General features: G+C 41.7%; 1 protein-coding gene across 2 annotated transcripts; it reads left to right on the top strand.

The window, feature by feature from the left end:
- The first annotated feature begins 8,942 nt into the window (after positions 1 to 8,942).
- Positions 8,943 to 16,432, top strand: LOC112221789 (zinc finger protein 217). Of its 2 annotated transcripts, none has more exons than XM_024384111.2 (6): positions 8,943 to 9,070; positions 10,482 to 11,904; positions 12,082 to 12,207; positions 12,420 to 13,871; positions 14,049 to 14,160; positions 14,263 to 16,432. In XM_024384111.2, the coding sequence occupies exons 2-5, from the start codon at positions 10,605 to 10,607 to the stop codon at positions 14,147 to 14,149; spliced, it is 2,979 nt and encodes a 992-aa protein (XP_024239879.1). In that variant the 5' UTR covers positions 8,943 to 9,070; positions 10,482 to 10,604; the 3' UTR covers positions 14,150 to 14,160; positions 14,263 to 16,432. The 2 variants fall into 2 exon arrangements, with proteins under 2 accessions (XP_024239879.1, XP_024239880.1); XM_024384112.2 differs by having other exon boundaries at positions 8,985 to 9,204.
- The last annotated feature ends 6,423 nt before the right edge of the window (positions 16,433 to 22,855 follow it).

Below are 22,855 nucleotides of genomic sequence, written 5' to 3'. Positions count from 1 at the left end.
AAGTCCTCACAGGCAAATGATATTAGCAGCTGATCTGAAGGACTGTAAGCCTGTCTGTGATAGAGAAGTGACTCTCTAATCTTTTTAAAGTGCCCCATCATGGAGTCCTCTGTCTGTGGAGGAATGCGTTTTAGATAGCTGTGTCTGAGATCATCCACCATTAAGTGATGAGTCGCCGTCCCTGAAGGCACAACTCACACCGCTCCTTTGTTATCTGAAGCACTGTTCTTGCATTGCCCCCTGTAATAGCTGTGATCGCTTCAAATTGTGCATCAAAGAAATTGCCACAAAGTGGAAGGGAAAAGAGAGAGAGAGAGGGGGAGAGAGAGAGATAGATGTGAGGGAGGATACGGGTATGGTAGTCCCGGACAAGACATTTTATTTGTTCCCATTGTCTGTCCTTTTCCCTGCTGATCATTTCAATTTTACGAGGCAATATCACATTTTTTGCTTTGGCAGTAACAATACCATACTAATATGTCTGAGAGAACGGAGTTAATTCCTATTATTTCCAGAAGAGAAGTGGTAAAATGTAGCACATGATGGACCAGGAGAAATACAGAAACTTTTTTCTAAATGTGCTTTGACTCACGACTTCAAACGACACAGACGGCTGTGTGGGAGTGGGCGACTTTTTGATAATGCATAAAACGGATGCATCGGAACTTACCGTGACTCCACCTTTGCGGCAGTACACACTGTACACACTCATACTCATTTATTAATATACTCTTTGAGAACATGATGTTATCTAGAACCCAAAAGGCTTATTCAGCTGTGCTCATAGGAGAACCATTCGATAAACATTTGGGGTTCCAGATCAAATCAAATCAAATTGTATTGGTCACATACACATATTATTAAGCAGATTTTATTGCGGGTGTAGCGAAATGCTTGTGTTCCTAGCTCCAACGGTGCAATAGTATCTATCAGGGCAGTAGTATCTAAAACAATTCACACAAATCTAAAAGTAAAAGAGTGGAAATAAGAAATATATAAATATTAGATTGAGCAATGTCGAAAGTGGCACTGACTAAAATACAGTGGAATGGAATACAGTATATACATATGAGATGAGTAAAGCAGTTTGTAAATAATTTTTAAACATTATTAAAGTGACTAGTGTTCCATTATTAAAGTGGCCAAGTCTATGTATATAGGACAGCAAATCAAATCAAATTTGATTTGTCACATGTGCCAAATACAACAGGTTACAGTGAAATGCTTACTTACAAGCCTTTAACCAACAATGCAGTTTTAAGAAAATACCTAAAAAAACCTAAGAGATATGAATAACAAATCATTAAAGAACAGGAGTAAATAACAATAGCAGGGCTATATACATGGGGTACCGGTACAGAGTCAATGTCAATGTGTGGGGGCACCGGTGTCGAGGTAATTGAGGTAATATGTACATGTAGGTAGAAGTGACTATGCATGGATAATAACAGAGAGTAGCAGCACTGTTCTGGGGGGCAATGCAAATAGTTTGGGTAGCCATTTGATTAGCTGTTCAGGAGCCTTATGGCTTGGGGGTAGAAGCTATTTTGGAGCCTCTTGCTCAGTCCTCCTTTTCCTGTAGTCCACAATCATCTCCTTGTCTTGATCACATTGAGGGAGAGGTTGTTGTCCTTGCACCACACGGTCAGGTCTCTGACCTCCTCCCTATAGGCTGTCCCATCGTTGTCGGTGATCAGGCCTACCACTGTTGTGTCATCAGCAAACTTAATGATGTGTGTTGGAGTCATGCCTGGCTGTTCAGTCATGAGTGACCGATGAGTGCATAAGGGCGCTGAGCACCCACCCCTGAGGGGTCCACGTGTTGAGGATCAGCGTGGTGGATTTATTGTTGCCTACCCTTACCACCAGGGGGCGGCCCATCAGGAAGTCCAGGATCCAGTTGCAGAGGGAGGTGTTTAGTCCCAGGGTCCTTAGCTTACTGATGTGCTTTGAGGGTACTATGGTGTTGAACGCTGAGCTGTAGTCAATGAATAACATTCTCACATAGGTGTTCCTTTTGTCCAGGTGTGAAAGGGCAGAGTGGAGTGCAATAGAGATTGCATCATCTGTGGATCTGTTGGTGAGGGTATGCAAATTGGAGTGGGTCTAGGTTTTCTGGGATAATGGTGGTAATATGAGCCAAGACCAGCCTTTCAAAACATTTCTTGGCTACAGATGTGAGTGCTACAGGTCAATAGTCATTTAGGCAGGTTACTTTAGTGTTCTTGGGCACAGGAACTATGGTGATCTGCTTGAAACATGTTGGTATGACAGACTCAGACAGGGAGAGGTTGAAAATGTCAGTGAGAACACTTGCTGGTCAGCGCATGCTCGGAGTACACGTCCTGTTAAAAGTTGACCTGTTTAAAAGTCTTACTCACATTGGCTGCGGAGAGCGTGATTACACAGTTGTCCAGAACTGCTGGTGCTCTCATGCATGTTTCAGTGTTACTTGCTTTGAAGCGAACATCGAAGTTATTTAGCTCGTCTGGTAGGCTCGTGTCACCTGTGCTTCCCTTTGTAGTCTGTAATAGTTTTCAAGCCCTGCCACATCAAATCAAATGTATTTATAAAGCCCTTCTTACATCAGCTGATATCTCAAAGTGCTGTACAGAAACCCAGCTTAAAACCCCAAACAGCAAGCAATGCAGGTGTAGAAGCAGGGTGGCTAGGAAAAACTACCAAGAAAGGCCAGAACCTAGGAAGAAACTTAGAGAGGAACCAGGCTATGAGGGGTGGCCAGTCATCTTCTGGCTGTGCCGGATGGAGATTATAACAGAACATGGCCAAGATGTTCAAATGTTCATAGTTGACCAGCAGGGTCAAATAATAATAATCACAGTGGATGTCAAGGGTGCAACAGGTCAGCACATCAGGAGTAAATGTCAGTTGGCTTTTCATAGCCGATTACATCCGACGAGCGTTGGAGCAGGTGTAGCACGACTCGACTTAGTCCTGCATTGACGCTTTGCCTGATTGATCATAAGTCGGAGGATATAAGTGGATTTCTTATAAACTTCCGGGTTAGAATCCCGCTCCTTGAAAGTGGCAGCTTTACCCTTTAGCTCAGTGCGAATGTTGCCTGTAATCCATGGCTTCTGGTTGGGGTATGTACGTACAGTCACTGTGGGGACGACGTCCTCGATGCACTTATTGATAAAGCCAGTGACTGATGTGGTGTACTGCTCAATGCCATCGGAACAATCCCGGTACATATTCCAGTCTGTGCTAGCAAAGCAGTCCTGTAGTTCAGCATCTGCTTCATCTGACAACTTTTTTATAGAACGAGTCACTGGTGCTACCTGCTTTAATTTTTGAATGTAAGCACGAATCAGGAGGGTAGAATTATGGAATTTGCCCCCGGTGATCCGTTGGGCAGACTGCACCACCCTCTGGGGAGCGTGCGGGCGGTGCAGTTGCCATATCAGGCGGTGATACAGCCCGACAGGATGCTGTCAATTGTGCATATGTAAAAGTTTGTAAGGGTTTTAGGGGCCAAGACAAATTTATTCAGCCTCCTGAGGTTGAAGAGTTGCTGTTGCGCCTTCTTCAACACACTATCTGTGGGGGTGTAACCCTTTTGAGTTCAATGTAAAACCCTTTCCACAGAGGCTTCTACATGGAACCTGAAAGAGTTCTACCAGGAACCAAAAAAGAGTTCTACATGGAACCAAAAATGGTTCTCCTATGGGGATAGCCAAAGAGCCCTTTTGTCAGAGACTGTAGTAAATCATTATTCCACTATACTGTACAGGTGGAATGCTCTTACACTCTATCATTGTTGAGGTGCTTCTACAGTAAGCAGGAAGGCTGATGTTGATAAACACCTAACTATTAAATAGTGTAGAATAGGAAGATTGAAGCAAAATAATTCCTGTAAACATTCCTCAGAGGAGTTGATCTTCAGTTCATGCTGCTTCAGTTCATCACAGGACAATAAGTGTGAGTGTGTGAATGAATGCAGCACACAGCCCAGAAGACCCAAGGGGGGTAGGAGGGCCAAGTCAAGGGAGCAGTGGGCTGCCTGGGAGGCCTATGGGAACTGGGGAGGCCTACTGTCAACACTAATGTGTGTCATGGCTGTGCAGCGCTGCTCTGCAGAAGCATGTCTACAGGGAGGCATGGGGGATCACATTACAAGGACCAAGGAAGACACAACGTATTCCCAGGCCTCCTAATAGAAGGTTAATAGCAATATTGATTGCTAATATACTGTATTGTCAAGAGTTTATATCAGCAGGCCATTGCATGCCTGTATGTACATGCACACACATATGACTGACTGTAAGTCACTTTGGATAAGTGCGCTAAATGGCATATATTATTTATTATAATGTGGATGTATAGTTTTCAGACGTAGATGCACAGAGTTGCTCTATAGAGTTTTTTATTTTATTGTTTACTTAACTAGTTAATCAGTTACGAACAAATTCTTATTTTACAATGACTGCCTACCCAAACCAAACCCAGATGACGCTGGGCCAATTGTGCATCACCCTATGGGACTCCCAATCACGGCCGGTTGTGGTACAGCCCGGGATCAAACCAGGGTCTGTAGTGTCACCTCTAGCACTGAGACCGCTGCGCCACTCGGGAGCCCTAGTATGGCACTGGAGGGTGTGGTATTGTCACAGTCTTTTGAGTTGAGTCACTGATCTTCCTGGTTTGAGGGAACTGGGAGGACATGGCTAACAACATTGTTTAGATTGCTGTTCAGCTTATGTGTGATAATTTCCCCAATATTTAATAGTGTAAATCTATGGGATGCATCCTCTTTGACATATACCATATGGCATTTTTTTCTGTCTTTGAAGATCTAAAGTGATCAATTCAAGGTCTGTATTTCCATGAAGATAACATACATAGCATTCATAATGTGTTTGGGGTGTTTACAGCAATACAGGAAATAATAATTGTATTTCCAAACAGCCAATCCATTAATACATTAACATTTCTGCCACAAGAGGGCAGTCAACACAATAAAACTATTCTCTAATGAGCAGATTACTATTTTTTTATTCAAACTTTATTTAACTAGGCAAGTCAGTTAAGAACAAATCCTTATTTACAATGACGGCCTACCACAGCCAAACCCTAACCCGGAAGATGCTGGGCCATTTGCACGTCGCCCTATGGGACTCCCAATCACAGCCAGTTGTGATACAGCCTGGAATTGAACCAGGGTCAGTAGTGATGCCTCTAGCACTGAGATGCAGTGCCTCAGACCACTGCGCCACTCAGGAGCCCTAAAATATAAAATATAACTAATATGACTCATCTTGACCAGTTTAGAATATCAAACTACAACTCTCGTACCTTATGCTGTAAATATAATTATCCTTCTGATAGGCTTAAAATGTATGATGAAAACAGCTACAGAGAACTGATCATGACTGTCTGGGTAAGCAGAGGGATTATTTACAGTATTATCAGTGTCTTTCAGATGGAGCAACACTACAGATGTAGGATCTTCATTTGAGACAATTTGCTAAACAAGGACAATAATCCCGCAACAACAAGAAATGTGAATTATTATGTGGATTTTAATTAATGGAGTTTTTTTGTAGGGGTTGATCTATTTTCCTATGGGAAATTTACAAACTTCAGAAGCCTTTTTAAACCTCAAATACACTACAAGTTTTACACTTCCCGCATTGCAGTAAAGTTCTCCTGCAACAGGGTGATCAAATTAAGATCCGGCATCGGTATGATCATAAAGGAAGCTGATCCCTGAGCCTGGAAGGGAACAATGAAGTCAGCTGCTCCTGGCACATGCAGACAAAAACAATTCTACATGCATAGCCTGTTAGCGGGACCTCACCCATGCACCCATCCCTCCATCACATATAAGTGCTGTGAACTGAATACAAAATCATTCTTTGTTTTGCTAATATGCTAAAAGTTTTTCTATGCACACCTCTCTCACCAAGTCTACAATTCAATTAGTTTTGTTTTCTTATTTTGTCAAATAGAGGCTGATATTAGCTCCAAAATTGTACCAATGACTTGAAATATAACAATAAATGGAAAATGTAGGTTATCCTAGTCTATTCTATTCTAAATGTCTGTAGATAAAAACAATGTTTATCATTTCTTTAATTTTGCCAATAGGATGTTTTGCAACTCAAGTCAGAGGCAGACAGTGTGCTCTATTGTGTTCCGTAAATGATTGACTAAAGAGAGCAACTTTTTATGCTTGGTATATCTTTTCTGTTAGGATCATTGGACAATACAACTCGTAAAGTGCCAAGTTTTGCACCAGGACCAAACGCTATTTCATGTTGAGACCGTTAAAGGATTCTCAGACATAATGCTGCCTTTCCAGATTGCTAGGTTTTCACAAAGCCTTTGTGGCTAGAGAACAATGGGAATGAGCGGGAGGACACAGTGCGTGTCACGTGACGTGGTGCCTTTGATTAACATTCGAGACTTATTTGTATGACAGGATCTCAGGATTCAACAAGGATATAAAAAAAGGCTAAAAAAGAGCAAGCAACTCCCTAATGTTGTTTCATACAACTAAAGTAAAAAAAGGTACAGTATTGACACTTCATTCAACAATAAGCAACCTGTTGGTGAAGGATAGAAAAGAATTACCCTCCTTGGCCATATGTTCAGATCAAGACATTTGCATAGGTCAGATAGACAAAGCAATGATCACATGATACAGTGATAAAAAAAAATAAAAAAAACGTAATCTAAAATCTATTTGGCTGTTAAGACACAATATTCATGTGGCATGAAATGACTGCTCTGTGGATTTTTTTTTTCTTCAATAGGTTTTCATTCTGACATAGCTGTGTTACGTAGCCTAAATTAAAGTTTCTGCCTGGTGGACTTTTGAGACATCAAAATGGTGTCACTCAGAGTACATTTCCTGGGGACTTAACGGGCTCTGTAGACAACAGCTGGAGTTGGACATGTCCCAATTGGCTGTGGTTGTTCTCCACACTATCACCCAACGTGTGTTCTGTCTTCTTTCTGTGTTCATCATACAGGCTGGGTGGAGATCCATGGCAATGTTCCAGCCAGTTGCTGGAGATGTTTTGGCAAATGCCTGCTGACAGCGGTCGATGTGGATTTGTTCACTGTTCTTCATCACCCTTGACAGCTGGGGATGGGTTTCTCTCCCAATGACTACTGCACTGTGATGTATTCCTTAAACCATTCAGAATAGGGAGAGAAAAAAATTCAAATGGTTTAGGAGGGTGTGATGAATGCTTTCTTCATTGAAAATGTTCATCTCAATGTCTATTTTGTGGACAGTATCATGCCAATGTAAAACATAGAGATCCTATAATTCATACAATTGTTTTATTATATATAATTATTTGATTTAATATGTGTTTCTAACCAGGAAAGCAAGTAAAAGGTCTAAATATCTTTGTTCATTAATCATCAAGTCAAAGTATCTGAAACTAACAAAACTGTAACATAGAACCTTAATCACTCAAATGTTGTTTATCTATGATAGTAGAAGGAGGGGGTTTGGGTGGGGTGGGGTTAACATCCAACATCCAAAGACAATATGATTGTTATTTGTTAGGTTTCCTGACTTTCTTGAGCCCTCACAAAATCCAAAAGGGTGAGTTTACCTATTCATGAGGTAAAGTAGGATTAGTACATCATTTATGTGAAAAAAAGCAAATTGTGAATAGATTTTTTTGGAGTAGTCAATGGCATAATGATTGAGAGAAGAACCACAGTGAGATCTATACTACTGCCAGCTGTCAGAGGAGCTGGTGTGGGGGAGGGGAGAAGCTGTTGCTTTGACATGCAAGTACTCTGATGAAAAGAAGAGGAAAGGTGATCAGCTGTACTAAGAAAGAATAAAGTACTGTGCTCAACGTTACACTCTCCTGGAGTAAATACATTCATCCACTTTTTATAGCTTGAATGGATATTCATTTAATTTTCCATTCGGTAGATCCCGTAGGTATATTTATTGGTTGTACTGTAGTAGGCTGTGGCATGTTATGGATGATAAACTGGTTTGTTTGGATCCTGGCTGATTGGTTGAACGCTGTGGTATATCAGACAATATACCACTAGTATGATGAAAAAATACTTGTTTACTGTTATATCTATGTTGGTAACCAGTTTATAATAGCAATAAGGCACCTCGGGGTCTGTGGTATATGGCCAATATACCACGGATAAAGGCTGTATCCAGGCACTCCACATTGCATCATGCATAAGAACAGCCCGTAGCTGTGGTATTTTGGCCATTTACCACTATTTTGGCCATTTACCACTCTGGCCTTATTGCTTAATTATAAACCACTTATTCCTTTGAGCTAAACATTCAAACTAATGTCACAAGGGCTATCATGCAATGCTTGAAAAGCACAATGACCTGCTCCTGCATAGTACATAATCCCACACGTAGCTGAGTTTTAGGTCCCCATCCCCCCCTCCCCAAATGGTGCTCTGTTCTGTTGCAATGGAAGTGGAGTGTAAAAGGTAGTCAACATGGCGTTGAAAATTTAGCTTAGCACAAAGAGTTGCTAAAACATTGCTAATTTATTTAGGCATAGTTGCTAACTAACTGAAGCTGTCTCAAATGGAAATGATGTAGGATACAATCAAATGTGTACTAGCCCATACATCTGTCTTATACAGAATAGAGTCACACTAGCCAATTAATTATCTTATCTAGGCCTATCCTCTCTCAGACCAAATCAATAGCTGACTAATCATCCCGTGACACAAACGCCATTGCAATGATTACATTTGTTCTCGTCTTTTGTAGGACAGGCCTAATATATCTACAGACATTCTGTAACCTTGCTTTCATAAGAGATACGTTTTTGTGCGTCCCATTTGTGCGTCCCACAAGGCAGCGGAGACCTTGCGAAATAGCATATCAAACTTTCGTTTATTCTTTCGATTAGAATAATTTACTTAATCAAAAGTTTCGATCACGTGACTGTCCCTGTCTCGCTTTTGGGGCTGTGACGTGCACGCGCTACCGGATTCGTTAAGAACGCGCTTCAGAATTCAACAGCTGCACAGTGAAGATGCAAGCGTCGAAAAAGAACAATATGACCGACAAAACATTTGCAGCAAGGTGACTATAGTAGCTACTATTCTTGAACATCGTTTGGCGAGGGGACATAACACGCAGTTTATGTCACAATTAGCTGGATAACTATTTTCGATTAATCGAAAGTTTACCTGGAAAGCCCGAATTGGTAGATATTGGTGAGTTTTCGTGTTACAGTTTTTTCCGAAACAAACAACAATCAATGTACCAGTATTGATTGCTAGCTATTTTAAGTATTTCTGAAGGTGAACTCAAATTATGGTTAATTTGGATGACTGTTTTATTAGCTATGTCTGAGTCAAGAAATTGTTAGCGATGTCTTTGACTTTGCTCCTGCTAAATTAGGAACTAGCGTGTTTAGCTAGGTAACGTTAGCCAGCTATTTCATCCAACTGGCTGAATTTTGCAATGTTTGATATGAAACCGCTGTCCTAATGCTTCAAATAATCTGGGTGGTTAGCAGACGTTAATTTAACTAGCTAGTGCTAGTAAGCAGGATGTAGTTTAGCCGCATAGCTAGCACACCGAGTTACAAAAGTGTTAACTTTTGTCTGTGTTATTGAATAATAGCAAATGTTTCTCCAATAGAAAATCCATGATATGCACGATTTATCGTTTTGTGTGTGACATGAATAGCTATAGCTATAAAACTTCACCATTAACTTTGGCATGCATTACAGATTCATAACCGTTGGATTAACTCGACCAGTGCATCATTTGTTTTATCACGTTGCATAACAAAAATCGCTCGAGAACAAATTGGGGACCTGTTTGATTAAATACGACTAGAAATAACTATTTTATTTAAAAAAAAAAATAATAGGTGGCTGACTGGGGTGGTTCATAGAGAGAAGCCTCATATTTTTAGGTTGAGTGTTTTCTCATCATGGAGGATGACACTTGTAACTTCCTTATGAAACTGTGTACAACTTTAACTGATTGCCAACACTGGCTTGTTGAACAAAGAATGAACATATTCTGCTAGGTCAGAATACATTTACTCAGAAGTGGAAACCAAAATAGGAACGTTTTGAAAAAAATTAATTACAAATAAATTTACCAGCTTTTTTTTAGATACTATCAAACTCTTTATTCAATGTCGTCATTATAAATATCTCATCTTGTATGAACTAGTTTATCCAGTTATTCCACATTTTATCCAACTGCTAAAAAGATATAACCAAGCCAAGGCTTTGCCAGGCATGTTTAGTATCTTTGCAGTAATAGCAAACTGTCGTATAGCCATGTGCAGCAAGATTATTCATTCTTCACACTAGTTTATAATACTAGGAAATGTATATAGTCTCATATCTAGTTTCAATATGAGAACTCAACTTCTGTTTTATTTGAGTCATCTTGAGCCTTTTTGCATTCTTAGGCCAATTCACCTTGCCATGATGATATCAACTAGTTTTCCCTTGTTTTTTTTCTACAGGAATCTACTTAAGACTTAACTTTGCCGGTCTTCCACAATGATATTCAGCAACTTCATCCAGTAACTCCTTGACTAAGGAAATACTCAAGTATATAGATCATTTGCACAACTTTTGAGGAGGAAATGCCAACTCACCTGTTGTTGCCATATGTGGAAAGTCCAGATGGACTTGGACAAGACAGTCTAAACATTAGTAGTGGTGCTAGCACGCCAGGGGCTGGCTCCAGCATGACCCCTCACTGTAACATCGTTGACAAGGCTGAGCCTCAGCCCGAGGAAAGCCTGCTGGAAGCCCTGGACTGCATGTTTTGTGACCAGACTTTCACACACCAAGATGACCTGGGCCCACACGTCCTGACCCAGCACCCCACAACGTTGTTTGAACCTGCCGTTTTGTGTGTGGAGGCAGAGTACTTGATCCCAGGTGAAAGGGCCAGGTCCAAACCCAGCTTGCCATCTGTAAAGGAGATGGAGGTGTTTAGCTGTGTTGTGTGTGATCGGACCACAGAGGACGCCAGCGAGCTGGAGAGCCACATGCGGACGCACAAGGACTGTTTCACTTTTCACTGTAACCTTTGTGGCCGGCGGTTCAAGGAACCCTGGTTTCTCAGGAACCATATCAGGTTCCATAAGACAAAGGCCCAGCAGAACCTGGACGGTCCAATTATTATCAATGAAGTCATCCAAGACCAAGTCTCAGAGCGTGTAATCACGCCTTACAAAATGTGCTTTACCTGTGGATTCTTTTTCCCCGATAAAGACAGTTTGGTGGAACACAGTAAAGTACATCGTAAAGAATCAGAGGCTGATGAAGACAGAGAAAATGATAGACGGGAAGATTCCCTCATTCAAGAAGGTTTTTTACGGGGCCTCAACCTTCGCCCCATATCTGAGAAAAGTAGTACGACACCAGAGAGATCCTCCAAGTGGATAGCCCAACTAGACCCTTTCAACACTTACCAGGCCTGGCAACTTGCCACCAAGGGAAAGGTAGCAGTTGGTCCAAGTGTGGCTAAAGACGTAGGCCTAAGTCAAAACAACAGCTCCGACAACGAGGACTCTGGCTCAGATAAGGAACTGACACACATCTGGTCAGAAGGCCAAGGAGGTGACGACAAGGGGGTTAAGGAAAACATTGATGGAGATCTGAAATCCAGACAGACTACAGACGAGACTCCGTCACCGGAGCCTGATCAGAAGTCAAGTCGAAATGATAAGCCGACCCGCTGCGAGGACTGCGGGAGGGCGTTCAGGACGTACCACCAGCTTGTTCTCCACTCCAGGGTGCACAAGAGGGAGAGGGGCGAGGGGGAGAGCCCCACCGCCTCCATTGATGGAAAGCTCTCCAGAGCAGGGTCCCCCAGAGAGGAGGGGTCTGAAGACGGGTTAGAGGTGGGAGCACCGGGATATGCTTTCTATTCAGGTATGCATCAACTTAATGTTACGCAAAGGTTCATTTATTGAAATTGCCATTTGTTTACAATGGCTCCCTCTGCTGTTCATTTGTCGACTATGCAAATGCACTTGCTTCACAAGTTTTTGTAAGTAGGCTATTTGGTTTCTTCACATGACTAATGTCCTGTTTTTGCTTCTTCCACAGATAAAAGTGAAGATGGCTTTGATCGAATGAAGGTGAAACATCTTGTGTCCTCCAGGGAATGTAGTTATTGTGGCAAGACCTTCCGTTCCAGCTATTACCTCAACATTCACCTCAGGACGCATACAGGTAAACCTTATATAATACTGGGAAGCCTGATTATGATTCAGAAATAGGCTGCACAATTGGAAGTTGAGATGTATAGCCTGTATTTGGCTTTAAGGTTAACATTAAGTTGGATTGGCTTGCTTGTGTGCTGAATGAAATTTTAAAAATAATCTGAAGACTATTTGCTGTTGTTTGGTCTATACATATGCTAATGTAATTAAATGTATTTTCAGGTGAAAAGCCATACAAATGTATATACTGTGACTATGCTGCAGCCCAGAAGACCTCACTGAGATATCACTTGGATCGACGTCACAAGGACAAACCATACACTGACATCCCTAATAAGCCTGTGGTGTCTGGGCCATCTCCCATTTTGAAAGAATTCCCCAGAAACAGAGAAGATAAACGGGTCCCCAACAGGTCCAAACTATGGCAGACTCCCAATGTCAAACTAGCAACCAAACCTTGTGCCAATGTAAAACCAGAGGATAGATTTAATAACATCGGTGGCAAGCTTGACGGCCCGCTTGCCCAAGTGAATGCTGAGTATGGGAAATTGATTACTACCGCTGCTTACTCCTCTTCTGCTGATGATGCGCACATAAAATTCCCTGTACTTATTAACCCGAAGATGGAAGGAAAGGAGATAGACAAGGGCTTTGAGGCTCCGTTAAATTTGTCCTTAAAAGTGTCACTTTCCGTCTCTGCCACCCTAATACCAAGGAACGCATTGATTTCAAATGTCTGTTCGTCCTGTGCCTTTAGCACTCTGTACCCAGAGGTCCTGCTCATGCACAAGAAGCTGGTTCACAAGGAGAAGTTGGAAATGATCAAGAAGAACAGAAGTCTTAAACAGAAGCGTTACACTGGCTGCCCCCCTGCCCTAGAGGGGAAAGATGTCCTCCCGCTGCCTCCTATTGACAGGAGACACCCTCGGCGGACCAAATCCCCAACTCCACAGCCTCCTGGAAAATCTGCCGAGAAGACCCACCCTACCGCCTCTCCTCATGGGCCCAAACAGTCCCAGACCAGCGAACCACCACAGAGGGAGACAGCCCTGGACACTCGGCGGTACAGGATGATTGAGCATCGCACCAGTCAGGGCCAGTCCAGGTTCACAGAGCCAGCTGAACAATCCAACACCAAAGGTACAAAAGATAACAGGACTGTAGTGGTGGACAGACCAAGGCAGAGCCCATCGGACAGCAGAGGGGCGAGCGGACAGAGTGTAAGAAGTGGCCCAGGCAGAAATTGGAACGGCGTGGTATGGCCCTCCGACACTGCTAAGCTGTGCCTCTCCAGCCGGTTCGGTAGTCTGCCCCCGATGGACTTTGGTGGTGAACCCTCCTGCAAGAGACCAAGGTACTCTGGGCTTCCCGGAAGGGAAACGGACACTGTAGAGACGTCTAGCTTTAGGACAGAGTACAACAGACTGCTGAACTCCGGGAGACCCCAAGTGAAAAACTCCTTTTCGTCACAAGGAACCTCTCTCTCTAACAACAGGCCTCAGGCCTATGCCCCGGTCAAAGCATCCAATCCTCCAGCCTCTGCAAGCAGCAGCAGCATGGAGACTGACTGGAATATGATCAACATCCTCCGCTCCTACAGCCCCAGTGACCTGGCCTCCCTCTACCACCCCACCGTGGCTAACCCCAGTCACGGAGTGCTGACCAACCCAAGAGGTATGAGCTAAAATCTTAATATTTTCTATACATGTGAAAATCATTCATACCATGTTAGTGTTAGTTGAAAATGTCACAGGGTTCTTTCGAGTTGAATGGCTATGTTCATATTGTCACTAAGATTTATATCAAACTATTACTTTGGGGCTACTCCTAAGATTGTCCTTCTCTTCCTAGGGAGTAGGCCATCACCCTACCCAGCTAGTATGCTACAGAGGAGAGCCTATTCCAGACCCATCAGCAGTGAACACAGTGGACCCCCTGACAAAAGTACTTAGCTGTTCTAATGGTAGGCTATTATTTTGGTTGACTTCACCGGTCGCGTAAGTAACTATGCCCGTCTTAAGTTTTGTGTTCGGATGAATAGAATATATTTTATCGCCTTCCGAAGGTTTGAAGTACCCTGAGAACTTCCTGCTGCCACCATCTTCTTTTGAGAGCTTACCTGGTGGGGAAGGCTTAACTCAGCCCAACTGTGATCTGTGGATACACCTCTATCCGATGCCGACCGAGTTTACAGTTTGTATGTATTGAAGAACGACTGTTTGAATATCATATTGGTATGGTTGCACTAGACAAAACATTTATTTTAAGTGTTCGGAGGATAAATTACTTTTTTTTTTGTTGTTAATATGCTGCTCTGTCTGATTGTATGTCAGCACTCAAAGGGCTATGTATCTGTCAAAGCACTGATGTAGGGTTTTATCTGGCATACAGCTTGACGTCTTTGTTTACAAAACAAGCTGTATGTTGACATATGTTACCTCAAAGTCAGTTTAGAGACTGTTGACGCTCAAGTCGTCAGTTGTTTCTGTGATGATATGAAGCTGCTGTAGCTATCATGTCTACTATTGAGCCAATGCATTTTTTTGGGAGAGTTAAGAGTAGAACGTCTGATGTGCCACTCGGTAGTAGTTTCCCTGGATGGACATTATGACCAGGGCCTGAAGCCTGTTACCAGATATTCTGTGAAATGTACATAAGAAGCCTGCTCGTTCTTTTCCGTCTATAGATTCTTCAAAACCAACTCTTCTAAAACATGGACCAAATATCAACAGAATTCTTTGAGGGATTCTACTTTTTTGTGTAGGAAAAAAAGTGCTCATGTTATGCAGGATTTTGATTGTTACTGGGTCTTTTGCATTGGGTTTTGTTAACTGGGCTGCCTGCTTTGTCACTGGTTTCTCTGAAGCTCTGGTCTACTATTTGTTGGTACTGTATGTAAGTCAGGAAGAGCATAGCGGAAAGCTCACTGAAGGAATAGCTTAAAACATTGTACACTGTGAAGAAGGAAAAAAACAGTCTCAGGTTTCAGACCTTGATTTGGGCTCTGATACAACTCAATTTCATTTTTTGCATTAACTATTACAAATGTAATGCACATTATCTAGGAAGCGCTGCGATTAATTTCAAGCAATGTGGATACATCTGTTTCATATTTTTGCTGTTATCATTTTTTTTTGGGGCGTTTTATTTATTTCTGTTACAGTTGTTTTGGTTTTTACATGTAAAATGTTAAATATACCGTTTAAGATTTGTACGACAATTACAATATAATAGTTAATGACGTGGGGCATAGCAAGTAGTGTTTTATTTTTTTCACTTTGACAAAGTCTACAGGTGGCTTTTCAAGTGTTACTATAGTCCTGTCACCTTCCTGTGTTATATAACCTTTTGAAACAACTTGTCAATCTAAAATAGTTGTCATGTCTGATCACTGGCAATAGACGAGGAGCCAAAATGTACTGATTTCCCCATGTTCCGCTGTCATTATTCTCATGGGGTTAAGTTATTAACATTTTAAGTTTGGTTCATGTATTCAGTAGTTCTTGTGACAGATTCTGGATTTGACCTGTTTGGTTGAAATTACTAATGCAACAATGCTGTCTGCCTATACTGTACTTGATATGTTTTCCCCGTTTTGGCTTACGTAAGCCTAATAAATTGTGGCCATGTCATACAAGCTTCTGCTTTGGTTTTTGTTTTTTCAGTTTGTACTTTTCAATGTTGTGATCTCCATTTGTTTTCATGGTCTTTTGACTTATATCAAGTGCAATTGTGGCAGTTGTTGTAAATGAGAGTGGAGGGACCCAATTCACTCAGACCTTCAGTCTTAGCAGAAATGAAACATTCTGGTAAAATGTCACTGCAATTTATGTGCAAATAATTTTCACATTTTTGAAAATGTAATCAATTTCTGTAATGAGAATAGTGCTTTTGTTTCATCTTTGCACAATTTAAGAAATGTGTGTAAAGTTTTGAGAAATTGCTATATTTTCAGTTACATCTTAGTCCACAAGCCTGTACTTTGGTTCATTCAATATCTGGAAAATGTCTTAACTGTAGGTGAACACCAGAGGGCAGTGTATACAAAGAGTCCAGCAACAGAGGCAGGTAGAGGTTCTGTGCTATGGTGATACATTCTGGTAGACTGGAGCAGGAATGCTTAGCTGCACATCTTTGGTTTGTCTCTGTCAGGTTTATATTGTTGATAATGAGCATTTCCTAAGTATTTTGTGTTGATGCAGGTTGGCATTTTGTAATAAAAGGGACAAGCAAGACACCTGTTTTTGGCCATCACTAAACTTAAACTGTCCATATCTGTGTAAATTGGCACTGTATTCCTATGGTAATACATTGCTTATAGTCAATGGGTTGTATCTTTCAGATTGCGTTACAGTGCATTTGGAAAGAATTCACACCCCTTGACTTTTTCCACATTTTGTTAGTCTTATTCCAAAATTGACTAAATAAATGTTTTTCCTCAAATCTACACACTTCTATTAAAAAATAAACACCTTATTTACATAAGTAGTCAGACCCTTTGCTATAAGACTCAATTGAGCTCAGGTGCATCCTGTTTCCATTGATCATCCTTGATTGGAGCCTTGATTGGAGGCCACCTGTGGTAAATTCAATTGATTGGACATGATTTGGAAAACCACAGACCTTTCTATATAGGGTCCCACAGTTAACAGTGCATGTCAGAGTAAAAATCAAGTCCTGAGGTTGAGGAATTGTCCATAGAGCTTAGAGACATGATTGTATCGAGGCACAGATCTTGGGAAGGGTACCAAAAAATGTCTGCAGCATTAAAAGGTCCCCAAGAACTCAGTGGCCTCCATTCTTAAGAGGAAAAAGTTTGGAACCACCTAGACTCTTCCTAGAGCTGGCCGCCCAGCCAAACCGAGCAATCGGGAGAGAGGTGACCAGGAACCCGATGGTCACTCTGACAGAGCTCTAGAGTTTGTCTGTGGAGATAAGAGAACCTTCCAGAAGGATAACGATCTCCCCAGCACTCCACCAATCAGGACTTTATGGTAGAGTGGCAAGACGGAAGCCACTCCTCAGTAAAAGGCACATGACAGCCCACTTGCAGTTTGCAAAAGTTACATAAAGACCCTGACCTTGAGACAAAAGATTCTCTGGTCTGATTAAACCAAGATTGAACTCTTTGGCCTGAATGCCAAACGTCACGTCTGGAGGAAACCTTGCACCGTGCTGTGGGGATGTTTTTCAGCGGCAGGGACTGGCATTATAGTTAGGATCGAGGGAAGGATGAACAGAGCAAAGTACAGAGAGATCCTTGGTAATCTGTCCCAGACTGCTCAGAACCTCAGACTGGGGTGAAGGTTCACCTTTCAACAGGACAATGACCCTAAGCACACAACCAAGAAAACATAGGAGAGGCTTCGGGACAAGTCTCTGAATGTTCTTGAGTGGCCCAGCCAGTGCCTGGACTTGAACCTGATCTAACATCTCTGGAGAGACCTGAAAATAGCTATGCAGAAATTATGGGGTATTGTGTGTAGATCAGCGAAAACATTCAATCTCATCAGTTTTAGAATCTGGCTGTATCGTAACAAAATGTAGAAAAAGTAATGGGGTCTGAATAGTTTCCGAATGCACTGTGTCATACAATAGCACACTATTGTTGACTGTTCCTGGCCTGCATCAGAATCCCGAGAGAAAAGGATGAGACTGACAAAGCACATCATAATTGTGCATTCTGTCAATGCTAAATTACAAGGGACAGTCTCCAGCACATTGAACACTTTAAACTTTGATATTTGTTCTTATTTTTGAGTACACCACATCTGTTTGCTGTCTGTTCCCCAGGGCCAATGCTGTGTAATCTATTGCATTAGCTCACATTAGTGCATATCGCCCATGGGTAATCATAAACGCAAAATGAGCATTTCACTTAGCATCACCCTCAGATCCCCAACACTGTGGAGAACTTGGTGCAGATGCGTGGCAATGCAGAGAGGGAGAGGACGGAAGAAGACTTCATCTGATGACACTTCCTGTTGCGCCGAATCCTCCAACTCCACACTAATACTCTTGTAAAGATGCTTTGCTTTTCGAAACTTGCTCAAGAGTTTTATGTAAAGGATTCACCACAACAAGAAAATATATAGGACTATTACTCTCATTTTTCCCAATGTTTTTTTTGTTGTTGTTGCGGCCCATACCTTTTTCCCCACATAGTTCAGAGGAGTTCCAGGAGCTTGGTAATTTTTATTTGTTTTTTAAAAGTATTTTAATTTCAGTGCATGATTTCAAAATTCACATTTCTAGCAAAAATATCCCATCAGATCACCTTCTGTGAGCTTGTGTAGGTTGTCAACAGTTGAACTTCTTGACATTTTGAAATAGCATATACACTGAGTATACAAAACATTAAGAACACCTGCTCTTTCCATGACAGACTGACCAGGTGAATCAAGGTGAAAGCTATGATCAATTATTGATGTCACTTCTTAAATCCACTCCAATGAAGGGGAGCAGTCAGGTTAAAGAAGGATTTGTGGCTGGACCACTCAAGAACATTCAGAGACTTGTCCCGAAGCCACTCCTGCGTTGTCTTGGCTGTGTGATTAGGGTTTCTGTCCTATTGGAAGGTGAACCTTCACCCCAGTCTGAGGACCTGAGTGCACTGGAGCAGGTTTTTCATCAAGGATCTCTCTGTACTTTTCTCTGTTCATCTTTCCCTTGATCCTGACTCCCACAGCATGATATTGCCACCACCATGCTTCACTGTAGGGATGGTGCCAGGTTTCCTCCAGATGTGACGCTTGGCATTCAGGCCAAAGAGTTCAATCTTGGTTCTAATAGACTAGAGAATCTTCTTTATCATGTTCTGAGAGTCCTTTAGGTGCCTTTTAGCATACTCCAAGCGTCCTCTCGTGCCTTTTACTGATGAGTGGCTTCCGTCTTGCCACTCTACCATAAAGGCCTGATTGGTGGAGTGCAGCAGAGATGGTTGTCTTTCTGGAAGGTTCTACCATCTTCACAGAGAAACTCTGGAGCTCTGTCAGAGTGACCATCGGGTTCTTGGTCACCTCTCTGACCAAGGCCCTGCTCAGTTTGGTCAGGCGGCCAGCTCTAGGAAGAGTCTTGGTGGTTCCAAACTTCTTCCATTTAAGAATGATGAAGGCCACTGTGTTCTTGGGGGCCTTCAATGCTGCAGACATTTTTTAGTACCCTTCCCCAGATCTGTGCCTCAACACAATTCTGTTACGGCGCTCTATGGACAGTTCCTTCGACCTCATGGCTTGGTTTTTCGTCTAACATGCACTGTCAAGATGTAGAAACATCTCAAGTATGAACAATGGAAACAGGATGCAGGATGCACCTGAAAGTCATAGACTGTTCTCTCTACTACCTCATGGCAAGCGGTACCGGAGTGCCAAGTCTAGGACAAAAAGGCTTCTCAACAGATTTTACCCCCAAGCCATAAGACTCCTGAACAGGTATTCAAATGGCTACCCAGACTATTTGCATTGTGTGCCCCCCTCCCCAACGCCTCTTTTTACGCTGCTGCTAATCTCTGTTTATCATATAGGCATAGTCACTTTAACTATACATTCATGTACATACTACCTCAATTGGGCCGACCAACCAGTGCTCCCCCACATTGGCTAACTGGGCTATCGGCATTGTGTTTCACCCACCACCCGCCAACCCCTCTTTTACGCTACTGCTACTCTCTGTTCATCATATATGCATAGTCATTTTAACCATATCTACATGTACATACTACCTCAATCAGCCTGACTAACCGGTGTCTGTATGTAGCCTCGCTACTTCTATAGCCTCACTGCTGTACAGTATATAGCCTGTCTTTTTACTGTTGTTTTATTTCTTTACTTACCTATTGATCACCTAATACCTTTTTTGCACTATTGGTTAGAGCCTGTAAGTAAGCATTTTACTGGACACCTGTTGTATTCAGCGCACGTGACAAATCAACTTTGATTTGATTTGAATTTCTAGTCTCATAGCAAAGGGTCTGAATACTTTTGTAAATAAGGTATTTCTTTATTAAAATTTGTAATACATTTGCAAAAATGTCAACCTGTTTTCACTTTGTCATTATGGGGTATTGTGTGTAGATTGATGAGGAAAATAAAGAATTTATTCCATTTTAAAACAAAGCTGTAGTCTAACAAAATGTGGAGAAGGTCAAGGGGTCTGAGTACTTTCCGAATGCACTGTATACAGTATATGGACATGGCCTGTTCTTATTTTTATTTAAAAATAAATATTTGACCTTTATTTAACTAGGCAAGTCAATTAAGAACAAATTCTTATTTACAATGACAGCCTACCAAGAGTCAAAAGGCCTCCTGTGGGAACGGGGGCTGGGATAAAACAAAACAAATAGTAAGACAAACCACACATCATGACAAGAGAGACACCACAACACCACATAAAGAGAGACCTAAGACAACACAACATGATGCAGTTTAGATATTGCACCCCTTTCTCTAATCTAACAGGGTCTGATAACTGAGACTGAAGACTACAGTTCCCCTGAGATTATTAGACCAATATCCACTGGGGCTCAGTTGTATTCACAGGATCCCTTTCTTTTGCTGATAAAGGGATCTGGTGCATAGCTAACTACAGTTGAAGTCGGAAGTTTACATACACCTTAGTTAAATACATTTAAACTCCGTTTTTCACAATTCCTGACATTTAATCCTAGTAAAAATTCCCAGTTTAAGGTTAGTTAGGATCACCACTTTATTTTAAGAATGTGAAATGTCAGAATAATAGTACAGAGAATGATTTCTTTCAGCTTTTATTTCTTTCATCACATTCCCAGTGCGTCAGAAGTTTACATACACTCAATTAGTATTTGGTAGCATTGCCTTTAAATTGTTTAACTTGGGTCAAACATTTTGGGTAGCCTTCCACAAGCTTCCCACAATTAGTTGGCCCATTCCTCCTGACAAAGCTGGTGTAACGGAGTCAGGTTTGTCGGCCTCCTTGTTCTCAAAACGCTTTTTCAGTTCTGCCCACAAATATTCTATTGGATTGAGGTCAGGGCTTTGTGATGGCCACTCCAATACATTGACTTTGTTGTCCTTAAGCCATTTTGCCCCAACTTTGGAAGTATGCTTGGGGTAACTGTCCATTTGGAAGACCCATTTGCGACCAAGCTTTAACTTCCTGACTGATGTCTTGAGATGTTGCTTCAATATATCCACATAATTCCTCGTGATGCCATCTATTTTGTGAAGTGCACCAGTCCCTCCTGCAGCAAAGCACCCCCACAACATGATGCTTCACGGTTGGGATGGTGTTCTTCGGCTTGCAAGCCTCCCCCTTTTTCCTCCAAATATATAACGATGGTCATTATGGCCAAACAGTTATATTTTTGTTTCATCAGACCAGAGGACATTTCTCCAAAAAGTACGATCTTTGTCCCCATGTGCAGTTGCAACCCGTAGTCTGGCTTTTTTATGGCGGTTTTGGAGCAGTGGCTTCCTCCTTGCTGTCGATATAGGACTTGTTTTACTGTGGATATAGATACTTTTGTATCTGTTTCCTCCATCATCTTCACAAGGTCCTTTGCTGTTGTTCTGGGATTGATTTGCACTTTTTGCACCAAAGTACGTTCGTCTCTAGGAGACAGAACGTGTCTCCTTCCTGAGCGGTATGATGGCTACGTGGTCCCATGGTGTTTATACTTGCGTACTATTGTTTGTACAGTATGAACGTGGTACCTTCAGATGTTTGGAAATTGTTCCCAAAGATGAACCAGACTTGTGGAAGTCTACATTTGTTTTCTGGGGTCTTGGCTGATTTATTTTGATTTTCCCACGATGTCAAGCAAAGAGGAACTGAGTTTGAAGGTAGGCCTTGAAATACATCCACAGGTACACCTCCAATAGACTCAAATGATGTCAATTAGCCTATCAGAAGCTTCTAAAGCCATGACATCATTTTCTGGAATTTTCGAGGCTGTTTAAAGGGAACCTACTGGAATTGTGATACAGTGAATTATAAGTGAAATAATCTGTCAGTAAACAATTGTTGGGAAAATGACTTGTGTCATGCACAAAGTAGATGTCCTAACTGACTTGCCAAAACTATAGTTTGTGAACAAGAAATTTGTGGAGTGGTTGAAAACTAGTTTGAATGACTCCAACCTAACTGTATGTAAACTTCTGACTTCAACTGTATGAATCACACCACGTAACGGATGTTGTACCTAGTACCTTTATGAAGGTGGTACAGCTACGCATCTCAAAGCTGTATCTGCGTCAAGACGTTGCATTGAACCATTTTGTTCTATAAGCTATTGTTAGAAAGCAGCAAGATTTAATTGACAAGACACATGTGCATTGCTTCAAAATACGTTGAGCCATTGAGTGCTGTTTAATCACATTCATTCCATTTTCATTTTATTATTGTATTCATCCATGTAGAAAGAATTAGGAATTCCTTAACAATGAATCAGCTACTGCATGTACTGTAGTAAGCACATTTTGAAGGTTTTGATGCCTCTTTAATGTCAACTTCTGTTCTATCTTTGATGGTGATTTCATCGTGTTTGCTTTCCTGGGAAGGCGTTTCAGTCAGCAGCTAGTTTAGTGTATATTTCAATACCCAGTGTTCTTTCATGCCTACTGTATGTTGACATTCATCTGTAAAAAGTTAGGGATCACAGCAAAGCTGTGAAACCTATT

This window comes from Oncorhynchus tshawytscha, linkage group LG22 (genome assembly GCF_018296145.1).
Source record: "Oncorhynchus tshawytscha isolate Ot180627B linkage group LG22, Otsh_v2.0, whole genome shotgun sequence".
NCBI lineage: Eukaryota > Metazoa > Chordata > Actinopteri > Salmoniformes > Salmonidae > Oncorhynchus > Oncorhynchus tshawytscha.
This window is presented reverse-complemented; position numbering and strand designations above follow the sequence as displayed.

Coding starts and splice junctions, on each gene's coding strand:
- LOC112221789 (XM_024384111.2), top strand. CDS start 10,605: ATGCCAACTCACCTGTTGTTGCCATATGTGGAAAGTCCAGATGGACTT. Junction 11,905..12,081: donor GGGATATGCTTTCTATTCAG/GTATGCATCAAC, acceptor CTTCTTCCACAG/ATAAAAGTGAAGATGGCTTT. Junction 12,208..12,419: donor TCACCTCAGGACGCATACAG/GTAAACCTTATA, acceptor ATGTATTTTCAG/GTGAAAAGCCATACAAATGT.